The following is a 12,888-nucleotide window of genomic DNA, read 5'->3' as shown; positions in this document are numbered from 1 at the left end:
TGGGCAATTAGGGATAGGCAATAAATGCTGCCTGACCAGCGATGCTTTCATTCCTTGTCCTTCTGGATAGAAATGGTCATCAGTTTGGACAGTGCTAAATGAAATAACTCCACAGGGGCCGATATCCCATCACCAAGTCACACTTTACTTACACAGGGAAAGTCCTTGACATGGATCCAGCTCCCTCAGAGCCAGCCCTCAGAGTGAACAGAATGTCTGACACTCCTGTTTCTATCTGTCAGCCAGGGCTCCCTGATTGGAATGCTAATCTAGCCAAAGCAGGAATCTCCTATTCAATGAAGTCTGTCTGGATGGCCTCATTACAATTACTACACAGAGGATCTTATTGGTGAATATCTGCTGTCCACCTTGTAGATAGGAGTCACTGCTGGCCCTGGTAGAGGGAGTGAAGGTTTAAATATTTTCTGATATTGACCTTCTTCAGAATGGGGACCCACTGTTTGGACGTTGTGTTCCTACCTGGTGCTGAAGAGATGCTTTGAGCAGACAGTGGGGTTGGGCTGGTGATGGAAACAGCTTCCACAGTGGAACCAGGACATCTGTCTGGAGTCTCATCTTCACCATGTTCACAATTAGTCTCTCCATTACACATGTCCCGCCTGGGAATGCACGATCCATTTCTACAGGGGAACTGTCCTGGGCCACAGATCACTGGAACTGAAAATAGTTACACTGCTTCATTACATGAGACAGGGTGTTGAACCCAGCATCCCATCAGACAATACTCTCACTGGTCTTCATGGCACCCTTGTGCATCAGGCAGTGATGTTTTGTGATGTGGTGGGGATAACTATTATGACTCTTCAGCTTCTCTCTTGCTCAGCACAGTGAGCAGGGAAGGTGCAGGGTAGTCGGACTCTTTCTCTGGATCCGCAGCCTCAACTGGCTGACCTTTCAGTAACCCTCACCTCAACCCTAACCTTAACCCTGACTCCAACCCTAACTCTAACACTGACCCGGACCCTAATCCTCACCCCGATCCTCTCCCAAACTCTAAACATCAACCTCAAAATAAACCTAAACCTGACCCTAACCCTCATCCTAACTCTAAACCTCATCCTCACAATAATCTTAAGCCCAACCCTAAATCTCCCCCAACTCAACTTTAACCCTAACCCTGACCCAAATTCAGCCCACTTCCAATCAGAAGCAGCCTCCACAAGGGGCAGGACTATCAGGGCTGTGTCCCTGGTCTCAGCTCCAGTGTTCAACCATCTTGACATCTCACCGTCAGGTGACTCTCAGAGGTACAAACACCTTGGGGAGTTGATGGTCTACTGGTAATATTGTGCTGTAAAACCCATTGGATTCACTCATGTCCTTCAGGGAAGGAAACTGCTGTCTTTACTCCAGACCCACCGCAATGCGGTTGGTTTTCAACTACCTTCTGAGAAATTAGAGATGGATAATAAATGCTAGGCCCAGCCAGAGATACCCACATCTTGCAAATGAATAAAAATAAACCCAGGATGTCAGCACACCTCTTGGGCAAATGCCCATCATCTGCCCAGTGACTCTGGCTAAGTCTACAGCACATGGGCTGCAGAGGTTCAAGGAGCAGCTCACTACCACCTTCTCAAGGGAGCAACTAGAGATGGCCCAGACAGTCACATTCCTTAAGGTATTTAGGTGATGTCCTGGACGATAACCTTGTTTTGGTGAGATTGATGAAGGCTAGTGTCCTTTTTTCACAGCATTTCCATTGTAGCTGCTGGGCCAACAGCATCATGCGAATTATTGATCTTCGAAACACAGAAACATTGAAACTAGGAGCACATGTAGGCCATTTAGCCCTTCAAACCTGCTCCACCATTCAATATGACCGTGGCTGATCATCGAGCTCAGTCCCCGTTCCCACTTTCTCCCAATATCCTTCGATTCTTTTAGCTCTTGGTTCCTGTATCTGACTCCTTCTTGAAAGTCTTCAATGTTTTGCCATTAACCACTGTCTGTGGCACAGAAATCCACAGGGCCCCAACTCTCTGGGCGAACAAATTTCTCCTCATCTCAGTCTATAATGGCCCCTCCCACACCCTTAGCCAGTGATTCCCTGGTTCTCGGCTCCCAGGTCATCGGAAACATCCTTCCTGTGTTTACCCTGCCTAGTCCTGTTAGAATTTTATAGGTTCTGTGAGATTCGCCTCATTGTTCTAAACTCCATTCAACATGTTCCAAATGATTCCATCTTTTCTCACCCCCCAGTCCTGCCATCCCAGGAATCAGTCTGGTAAATCCCTGCTGCACTCCCTCAGTAGCCACAATATCCTTCCTCAGATACAGAAGATCAACCCTGCACACCATATTCCACAGGGTGATCTCACCGAGGCCCTGTATGATTGCATGAAGTTTCCGGGGGGGGGGGGGGGGGGGGTGCTTGGTGCATAGCATTTGCTGCTTTCCTTTTCACAATTCCCCAGAATAACAATCTGTGTCCATAATAGTGAGAATAACAAGCTCTGGGTGGGTGATGGATCACTGTACCTTGATTAAGGCAGACAGCCATTTCAGGTGGGAGGGGCACCTAGGAATGTAATTGTACTGGGATGTATTAATCTTGTTCTCTGCAGTGGTCAGCGGGAGTCCTGAAAGCTGCTCAGTGCCAGGGTAAGGACATCTCCTCAGGACCGGGGAGGAACTTGGACAGGGAGAGGGAAGTGCACATTGGTACCAACAATGTTGAACGGTCGAGAAAGGAGCTAAATTAAAATGAGAATATCCACGGTAATGATCTCTAGGTGACTATCTGTGCCCCGGTATAGGTTACATCAAGTCAGGAGTTAAACAAGTGGGGCAAAAGTTAGTGTGTCAGTAATGGTGTCCGTTTGTGGGCCAATGGCAAGGAGGGAGTTGTTCGGCTGGGATGGGCTCCACTTGACCTGAGCTGGGGCCAGTACTCTGGTGAATTGGAATAACAAAGCTGTGGAGAGGGCTTTAAACTAATTAGAGAGGGGTAGGTTTGGGAGGGGGAAATGTTAGCTGACATAGCAAGAGGGCACTACAGGGCAGCTATTTAAAGAACAGTAGCACAGCGTGGGACAGAAAGGGGCAGACTGTACAAACACAGAGAGACAACAGTAAGTATGATCAATACAGGGAAAATGATCAAAAAAGAAAAATGAATAGCTGTTCTTGGAATTGCTCAGTGTTTGGAACAAAATTACTGACTTAACTTCATAAATACATTTACAACTGGGTATGATCTCATCACCACACAGGGACAGAGATACAAGGAGATCAAATCTGGGAACAGTCAGGGCCCCAGGGCTTTTTGTAAGGACAGGCAGGGAGGATGGTGCTGGTGGGGAAGCATTGTTAGTACAAGATGGAAAAAGGTTGACAGCAACAAATAATCAGAGATTGGAGGACACAAGGTCCACATGGTGAACGTAAGGAATAAATAAAGGAAGAAGACACTGGTCACAGAGGTCTGGAGGGTCCCTAGCAGCAGCTACACAGTGGGACAGAGAGTAAACCGGGAGAGAATGACAGCATGTAACAAAGGTAACATATTTAATATGTGGGAGTTTAATTTTGCAGATTGGGATAAACCAGGTTGGCAGGACAAGCCATGAGGCTGTTTTCGTTGAAAACGTTCGGAACAGTTTCCAAGAACATTATATGGTGAATCCAAACAGGATCATGCTGTTTTGGATCTGGTCATGTGCGTTGAGGCAGGTTTAATAAATGATGCAAGAATAAAGGATCCCCATGGAAACAGCGACCGTAACATGGCCAAATTTAACATTCTAACTGAGAGGGAGTGTTTGGAGTTTATATTCAGAATCATTGGAGGGAGGACCTGTTTTAATAGACCCCTCATTAATGGTTTAATAGGAACAGACTGACTGAACCATTCCACATCCTCTGCATTGCACCTTTATTTTAATTCAATTAATTAACAAAGAACAAAGACAATTACAGCACAGGAACAGGCCCTTCGGCCCTCCAAGCCTGCGCCGAACAAGATCCACCGTCTAACCTAACGGTCTGTGTCCATTTGCTCCCTGCCCATCCATGTACCTGTCCAGATATATCTTAAAAGACGCTAACGTGTCTGCGTCTACCACCTCCGCTGGCAACGTGTTCCAGGCACCCACCACCCTCTTGTTGCTTTTTCCCCTTTGATTCAGGATACTTACCCTCAATTTCACAGATAAGTTCATCCACTCCTGGGTCACAGTCTGGTGTTCCATCACAGACCAGGTCACTCCTTAAGCACAGGTCATCAGGGCACTGGAATTCTCCAGGCCCACACACACAGTTCTGCTCATCACTGAAATCTCCACAATCATCATGGCCATCACATCTCTGAGTGTAGGGAACACAATGATCTGTCCAACACTGGAACTCTGTTTCTCTACACCGGGACCAACAACCTGCGCAGAATTCAACAGAAAATCTGTGTTTACACAATGGCCTTACAATCCATACTGATAATTCACAGAAACCTCCCCACATAGCACCTTCCAAACCCACTACCACTTCCGTCTAGAGGGACAAGGACAGCAGACACATCGGAACACCACCCCCTGCAAATTCCCCTCCAAACCACTCACCATCCTGACCTGGAAATGTATCCCATCCCTTGGCTGTTGGGGGGGGGTTCAAAATCATGGAATTCCCTCCCTAAGGGCATTGTATGTCAACCCACAAAAGGGGAACTGCAGGGGTTCGAAACGAGATGGAGTGTAGTGGAAGGGAAATGTGCACATGCACATTTTAGCAGGAAGAAGGGAAAAATATAAATGATTAAAATAAAGATAGTCTGCAGAGCTCTGAAATACAGAGGGGCCTGGGGGTCTTGGTGCATAAATCATAAAAGTTAGTCTGCACAGGCAGCAAGTGATTCCAGATGCAAATGAGATATCACCTTCTTGCAGGGGGATGTGGTTGAATATCAAAGTTGAGATATTTTGATGCAGTTTTATGAAATGTTGCTGAGGGGTGAAACATACGAGATCCTGAATGACAATTAGATGGATGGGGCTGTTTCCTCACGTGGGAAAGAAAAGAACAAGTGGTCACTGTTTAAAAATCATTTTGATGGAGATTAGGACAATGCAACTGCAATGTGATTAAAAAACTGGCCCCCTCAGGCTTATCATAGAGGTGCCAGCTTACTAACGGGGTTATAAGTCTAGTTGGAAGCATAGTGTCATGGTACATGCTGTTTTATAGATGAGAGACAATATTTCTTTAGGTGGGGAAGTACAGGCTCAATGAATAGGAAGCCCTCTTCCTGTACAAATCTGTGACAAAGCATCAGACTGAAGTCAGTCTAAAGGTTTTTCCTGCAGCCACTTTCTAAAGGTGTTTGCTCGGTGACTAGGCCAAAGGAAGCTACATTGAGACGTGATTCACAGCAGCGGCAGGCCCAGGCAGCTTCAGCAGAGACACTGCTCACATGGTACAGCGCACGGAAGCATCTCACTACCTGCCTGTCCTCCCAGGAGCTGCAGGCTGCAATATTAGAACAAATGTGAGCCACGGGCACTGGTCAGGGTCAATGTCCAGCCAGTTGGCATTGGCACAGGGTGTGACCATCACTCTGCCCTGGGCAGGAGGGGAAGGGCGGTGAAGGGCACAGAGCTGCTGTGGGGGCAGGCCAGGTCCTGGCCTTGAAGAGAGGGTGATGAACAACCAGGTGGGAGAGAACTCCAGCCTCAGAGTTAAGTGGTTCCTTCCCTCCCCTCCATCTCCCTCACTGTCCCTCCCTCCCTCTCTCTCCCTCTCCCTCATTGTCCCTCTTTCCCTCTCTCTCCCTCTCCCCCAATGTCCCTCCCTCACTCCCTCGCTCTCTCTTTCCCTCATTGTCCCTCACACCCTCTCTCTCTCCCTCCCTCATTGTCCCTTCCACCCTCTCTCTCTCCCTCCCTCATTGTCCCTCTGTCCATCCCCTCTCCCTCCCCCTCATTGTCCCTCCCTCCCTCTCTCTCTCCCTCCCTCATTGTCCCTCAGTCCCTTCCCTCCCCCTCCATCTCCCTCACTGTCCCTCCCTCCCTCTCTCTCCCTCTCCCTCACTCCCTCTCTCCCTCCCTCCCTCACGGTCTCTCTGTCCCTCCCCTCTCTCCCTCCCTCTCCCTCATTGTCCCTCTCTCCCCCTCCGTGTGCCTCTCTCCCTCCCCTCCCGCCCTCCCCCTTTCCCACATTGTCCCTCTCTCCCTCCCGTCCCTCACCCTCCCTCCCCCTCCGTGTGCCTCTCCCCCTTCCCTCCCGCCCTCCCCCTTTCCCACATTGTCCCTCTCCCTCCTCTGTCATTCTCTCCCATTCCGTCTCCCTCTTATTCTATCACTCCTCCCCTACTCTCCCTCACAGCCCTTCTGTCCCTCACCCTTGTTGTCACCATCCCACCTCCCCCTCCCTCTTTTCTTCTCCCCCTCCCTCATCTCTGTCCGTCCGCCCAGTCCCTCTCCCTGACCTCTCCCCCAGCCGCACTCCCTCCCTCGCCCTCCCACACACTCACCCCACCCTCTACCTGTCTCGTCTGTGTGGTCAGACAGGCCACAGTCCAGTCTGCCATCACACACTTGTTGCTTGAGGATGCACCGTCCATTCCTGCAGCGGAACTCATCCTGAGTGCAGGCCGGAGTTGGACAATCCCTCTCGTCTGAGCGGTCACTGCAGTCTGCGCGGCCATTGCAGCGGTCACTCCCTGGCACACACTGGCCGTTGGCACATTGGAAATGCTGCGGCTCACATGTCGGCACACAGAATTCATCAGAGCCATCTCCACAATCATCTTCATTATCACAGACCCACACCTTTGGGATACAGCGCCCACTGTGACAGGCAAATTCCGACTGGAGGCATGAGCTGGCCTGGGCACACGGCTGGCCACTGCACACCCAATGGCCCTCATGGCACGTACTGCAGGGAGGCACAGACCATCACATCAGCTCACAACGTACCGCTCAGCCCATCTACCAATACTCACTCTAAAAAGGAACAGGTCACCCCGTGGCACTCCACAACCTTAACCTTAGACTCCACACTCAACGTTAACACTATTTACTCTTCGCAGTACTCCAGTGACGCCCCCCCCCACACTCTTAGGCAGTACATCCCAGACCCTACCCCCTCGAGTGACCCCCCCACCCCCACACTGTCAGTCAGTACACTCCAGACCCTAACCCCTCAAGTGAACCTGCCCCACTCACACCCTCAGACACTACATCCCAGACCCTAACCCCTCGAGTGACCCCCCCACACTCTCAGACAGTACACTCCAGACCCTAACCCCTCAAGTGAACCTGCCCCCCCCACACTCTCAGACACTACATCCTAGACCCTAACCCCTCGAGTGAACTTGCGCCCCCCCACACTCTCAGACACTACATCCTAGACCCTAACCCCTCGAGTGAACCTGCGCCCCCCCCACATTTTACTCTGAGTACACTAACAGCATGGCATGGTGTGCCCTGTGTTGATGATTAGGGGGCTGTAATTCTCACAATTGCTCACCAGTTTTGACAGTCCTCAGTAACTACGGTTCCCACTGGAAACTCGGCATCTCCCCAGAGACAGGTACATTCTGAGGGCTCAATACATCCCGAATCTGCATCGGGAGAAACTTGGAATTAGTTCAATGGGTGTGTTGCTGAGACATTGCAGGCAGAGGTCAGTGTAAGGCACAGAGGATGCATGGTGTGGAATAGTGATCAGGTAGAATTTTTCATGAGTTTAAAACTAATCTCGATCCTTTCTAAAGTTCAAGTTTTGAAATCTAAACAAGGGATCAACACGGGAACAAGATGAAATGGCAGGTACAGTGTAGCATTAAAATGCCCAAAAAGATGTGATGTTTGGAAGCTCAGAGGAACAGAAGGATCTTAGGATGTTTGTCTAGGGTTGTTAAGAAGGCATAGGGGGAACTTGTCTTTATCATTTGTAGCATAGATTATAAGATCAGGGAGGTTATGTTGGAGCTGCACAGGATTTTGATTAGGCCACCTGGAGTAATGTTCGGGTCCCCGCACTATAGTGGGGGGGGGGTGTGATTGTACTGGAGGGGGTGCAGAGGAGATTCACCAGGATGCTGCCTCGGGTGGAGCGATCCAGTGATGAATGGAGGCTGGGTAAGCTCGGGTTGTTTTCTTGAGAGCAGAGAGGGTTAGGGATGGGGTTTGTGGGGGGGCGCTTGGTGGTGACCTGACAAAGGTGTATAAGATAATGAGGGGCATTGACAGGATGGAGAGGAAGCAGCTGTTTCCCTGAGTGGAAGAGTCAATAACAAACGGGCTAAATTTTAGGTGAAAAGCAGAAAGTCTGGAAGGAATATTAGGAATCCTTTTTCACCAAGAGGTTTGTGGGGCTCTGAATGCACTGCCTGGGAGGTGAGTTGGAGCAGAAAATGCGAAGTGATGCATTTTGGAAGGTCGAACTTAAATGCTGAATATAGGATTAAAGGCAGGATTCTCGGCAGTGTGGAGGAACAGCGGGATCTTGGTGTTCAAGTGCATAGCTCCCTCAAAGTTGCCACCCAGGTGGATAAGGTTGTTAAGAAAGCATATGGTGTTTTGGCTTTCATTAACAGGGGAATCGAGTTTAAGAGCCGCGAGGGTATGCTGAAGCTCTGCAAAACCCTGGTGAGACCACACTGGAATATTGTGTCCAGTTCTGGTCGCCCTATTATAGGAAAGATGTGGAGGCTTTGGAGAGGGTGCAAAGGAGGTTTACCAGGATGCTGCCTGGACTGGAGGGTTTGTCTTACGAGGAGAGGTTGACTGAGCTTGGACTTTTCTCTCTGGAGAGAAGGAGGAAGAGAGGTGACCTGATCGAGGTGTACAAGGTAATGAGAGGCATGGATAGAGTCGATAGCCAGAGACTTTTCCCCAGGGCAGGGCTGACTGCCACGAGGGGTCATAGTTTTAAGGTGTTAGGAGGAAGGTATAGAGGAGACATCAGAGGGAGGTTCTTCACCCAGAGAGTTGTGAGCACATGGAATAGTTTACCAGTGGTAGTCGTGGAAGCAGAGTCATTAGTGACATTTAAGCGACTGCTGGACATACACGTGGGCAGCAGTGAATTGAGGGGAATGTAGGCTAGGTTATCTTATTTTTGGATTAGGATTATTCCACGGCACAACATCGTGGGCCGAAGGGCCTGTACTGTGCTGCACTTTTCTATGTTCTATGTTCACTTGACGTGTCATAACATTCAAGGCTATGTACTTCGTGCAATAAAAAGTAGGATTAGTGTAAATTTCGTTTAGCTCTAGAGGGTTAGGGTTAGTGTCAATGGGCCAAAGGGTCCCTTCTGTACTCATGACTCTACATGAGCAGGTAGGAAATGGATGGATATAGTTCATACACAGGCATGTGGGATTAGACTGGTATAGCATCGTGGTGGGCCAAAGGGCCTGTTCCTGTGCAGTATTGTTTTATGTTCTATTATTCTAAGGGGTTTCAAATCATTCATAACAAATATGCATTCCCCTCAGCTACAAATTACATGACAGTAAAGGGGATCTGATCATGGTGAACCCAACGTAATCAAAGGAACGGGGTAAGGCAGAAATGAAGAAAGAGCCAGTTAGTTATGAATTACTTATTAGTCATTAAGGAGGTGAAGGATAGCCATTTAGAACAGCCCCAACTAATTGGGAAGAGTCATCCTGGTTTTATGAAAGGAGGACCAACTAATTTATTCAGTGATAATGGGAACTGCAGATGCTGGAGAATCCAAGATAATGAAATGTGAGGCTGGATGAACACAGCAGGCCCAGCAGCATCTCAGGAGCACAAAAGCTGATGTTTCGGGCCTAGACCCTCTCTGATGAAGGGTTTAGGCCCGAAACGTCAGCTTTTGTTCACCACCTAATTTATTGGCTGTTTCTGGAGGAGTAATGAGCTGTGGGTAAATGAGAACACGTTCTTGGATTTCCAGGCAGCATTTCACAAGGTGCCATGTAAAATGTTCTTGTGCAAAGAAGGAGTTTGTGGTGTTGGGGTTAACTTATTAACATGGATAGAAGACAGGCCAGCTGATGGAAAACAGAGAGGATGGATATGTGGATCTTTGATTGGCAAGTTGTCAAATCTTGGTTGTGGCATTTGAGCTGGACCCTGAACTTTTAACAATTAATACTAGTGACATTGATCATAGCAAAACTTAGTGGTTACATTTACAAAGGACATAAAGCTCAATGCGAAAGTACATTGTGAAGAGGATTAACACAGATGCAGTTATGAAGTTGTTCATTTTCACAGGAAAAATAATAAAGTCGGTGTTTCAACTGAGAAAGCCTGCAGAGTTTGGAGGTGCAATGGAATGTAGGTTAGGATGGATGGGCAGCATGTAATTAAAGGGAGGTTAATGAGACTTTGTACTTCAGTTTTGGAGGAATTACAGCTAAAAGTCAGAATGCTACCCCTTCAGTTAAGCAGGCTCCTGTTTGTCACAATGTTACTCACCTTGACAGACAGTCCCTTCTGGGCAGAAACAGCCCTCAACACAGGACAGTGAGGGGCAGCGTGCTTTTGGACCTCCCCTGAGGTCAGAACAAGTTTGTGGACATGTAGAACCACAGGCCTCATATACCTGCCCCTTCTCGCATTGCATTGCTGCCCAACAGAGAGAGAGACACATATAATCAGAGCAATTCAGAACCCAACAAACCCCCAAAAAAACTCACTCCACTCCCCTCAAAACCACAACCCCAAGCGAGAGAGACAGACAGAGAGAGGGAGAGAGAGAGAGAGAGAGAGAGAGAGAGAGAGAGAGAGAGAGAGACTGAGACTATCAGATCATCCTAACTGAGACCCCACTGTCTCCCAGACTGACCATCTCCTGGAACCCACACCAAGCTCACTGCCTGAATGATGAGATCTGAGTAAATGTGCTCCTCTCTCTCCCTCTCTCTCTCTCTCTCTCTGCACTCGTTCTCCTCAATGAGAAAGGCTGATCCATCATGGGAGAAGATGATTGATGCTGAGCGAAGGTGTTGATTGGTCAGTGAGAAGCAGACAGCTGGGCCAATCAGAGTGAGGTAAGGACACAATGTTGGAATCAAGGCTGGTATCCCACAGGCCACACGCAGGGATTTGGAATCTGTGGTTCCATGGGATAACACCAGGCTGTGATGGATCGATTTCTGGGTTGTGATGGATGCTGGAGAATTGTTTAACCAGGGAGAGGTGGTACAGAGCCGAACAGATTCCCACTATCCCTACGTTTGCACACTCACGCGGACACCAAATGGTAGAAAGCCTGACAAGCAGATCTGGGTACGTACGACAGAGGTCTTGTGATCGCCAGCGAATGTAGACTCCCCTCCTGTTACATTCTTCAGTGTAGGTTGCAACAGCTGTACATAAGCACTCACAGTCACCGCCTGTGTCACACCTGTACACACCCAGAGACGAACTGTAAGATCCCAACACTCATCTCTGGTCAAATCAAACATCACTGTCACCCTAGCAGGAGGAGAAATTCCAAAAGGGGAGCAGTAACTTCACCACAAAACTCTAAAATTCACTTGCAGATTACCCAAAACTTACAGTCCCCATGGGGATACGGAGAGTTCCAGAATCAGTGAAAAACTGGGTGCAGCTGGAACGGAACAGAGGCTCGGGGGTTCAGATAGTGAGGGGGTTCAGTTAGTGTGGGGGGTTTGGTTAGTGAGGGGGGGTTGGTTAGTGAGGGGGGTTTGGTGAGTGAGGGGGGTTTGGTGAGTGAGGGGGGTTCGGTTAGTGAGGGGGGTTTGGTTAGTGAGGGGGGTTTGGTTAGTGTGGGGGTTTGGTGAGTGTGGGGGGTTTGGTGAGTGAGGGGGGTTTGGTGAGTGAGGGGGGTTTGGTGAGTGTGGGGTTTGGTTAGTGTGGGGGGTTTGGTTAGTGAGGGGGGTTTGGTTAGTGAGGGGGGTTTGGTTAGTGAGGGGGGTTTGGTTAGTGAGGGGGTTTGGTTAGTGAGGGGGTTTGGTTAGTGAGGGGGTTTGGTTAGTGTGGGGGGTTTGGTGAGTGAGGGGGGTTTGGTTAGTGAGGGGGGGTTTGGTGAGTGAGGGCGGTATGGTTAGTGTGGGGGGTTTGGTGAGTGAAGGGGGTTCAGTTAGTGTGGGGGTTTGGTTAGTGTGGGGGGTTTGGTGAGTGTGGGGGGTTTGGTTAGTGAGGGGGTTTGGTTAGTGTGGGAGGTTTGGTGAGTGAGGGGGTTTGGTGAGTGTGGGGGGTTTGGTTAGTGTGGAGGGTTTGGTGAGTGAGGGGGTTTGGTTAGTGAGGGGGGTTTGGTGAGTGAGGGGGTTTTGGTTAGTGAGGGGCGTTCAGTTAGTGAGGGGGGTTTGGTGAGTGAGGGGGGTTGTGGTTAGTGAGGGGGGTTGGTGAGTGAGGGGGGTTTGGTTAGTGTGGGGGGTTTGGTGAGTGAGGGGGTTTGGTGAGTGAGGGGAGTTTGGTGAGTGAGGGGGGTTTGGTGAGTGAGGGGGGTTGTGGTTAGTGAGGGGGTTTGGTGAGTGTGGGGGGTTTGGTTAGTGTGGGGGGTTTGGTGAGTGAGGGGGTTTGGTGAGTGAGGGGAGTTTGGTGAGTGAGGGGAGTTTGGTGAGTGAGGGGGGTTTGGTGAGTGAGGGAGCTTTGGTTAGTGAGGGGATTTGGTTAGTGTGGGGGTTTGGTTAGTGTGGGGGGTTTGGTGAGTGAGGGGGGTTTGGTTAGTGAGCGGGGTTTGGTTAGTGTGGGGATTTGGTTAGTGAGGGGGGTTTGGTTAGTGTGGGGGTTTGGTTAGTGTGGGGGGTTTGGTGAGTGAGGGGTTTTGGTTAGTGAGCGGGGTTTAGTTAGTGAGGGGGCTTGGTTAGTGAGGGGGGGTTTGGTGAGTGAGGGCGGTTTGGTTAGTGAGGGGGGTTTGGTTAGTGAGGGGGGTTTGGTGAGTGAGTGGGGTTTGGTTAGTGTG

General features: G+C 49.5%; 1 protein-coding gene across 1 annotated transcript in view; it reads right to left on the bottom strand.

The window, feature by feature from the left end:
• Window positions 1–12,888, bottom strand: part of sspo (SCO-spondin) — a 517,250-nt gene that overhangs the window by 369,922 nt on the left and 134,440 nt on the right. Inside the window, exons 25-30 of the mRNA XM_059646360.1 lie at window positions 11,255–11,364; window positions 10,434–10,583; window positions 7,483–7,576; window positions 6,497–6,888; window positions 4,161–4,397; window positions 481–678 (exon numbers count right to left, since the gene is read on the bottom strand). Of these exons, the coding sequence (XP_059502343.1) occupies window positions 481–678; window positions 4,161–4,397; window positions 6,497–6,888; window positions 7,483–7,576; window positions 10,434–10,583; window positions 11,255–11,364 (1,181 nt within the window). The remainder of the gene's footprint in view (window positions 1–480; window positions 679–4,160; window positions 4,398–6,496; window positions 6,889–7,482; window positions 7,577–10,433; window positions 10,584–11,254; window positions 11,365–12,888) is intronic.

This window comes from Stegostoma tigrinum, chromosome 5, assembly GCF_030684315.1.
Source record: "Stegostoma tigrinum isolate sSteTig4 chromosome 5, sSteTig4.hap1, whole genome shotgun sequence".
NCBI lineage: Eukaryota > Metazoa > Chordata > Chondrichthyes > Orectolobiformes > Stegostomatidae > Stegostoma > Stegostoma tigrinum.
The sequence above is the reverse complement of the archived record's forward strand: the minus strand, read 5'-3'. Positions and strand labels throughout refer to the sequence as shown.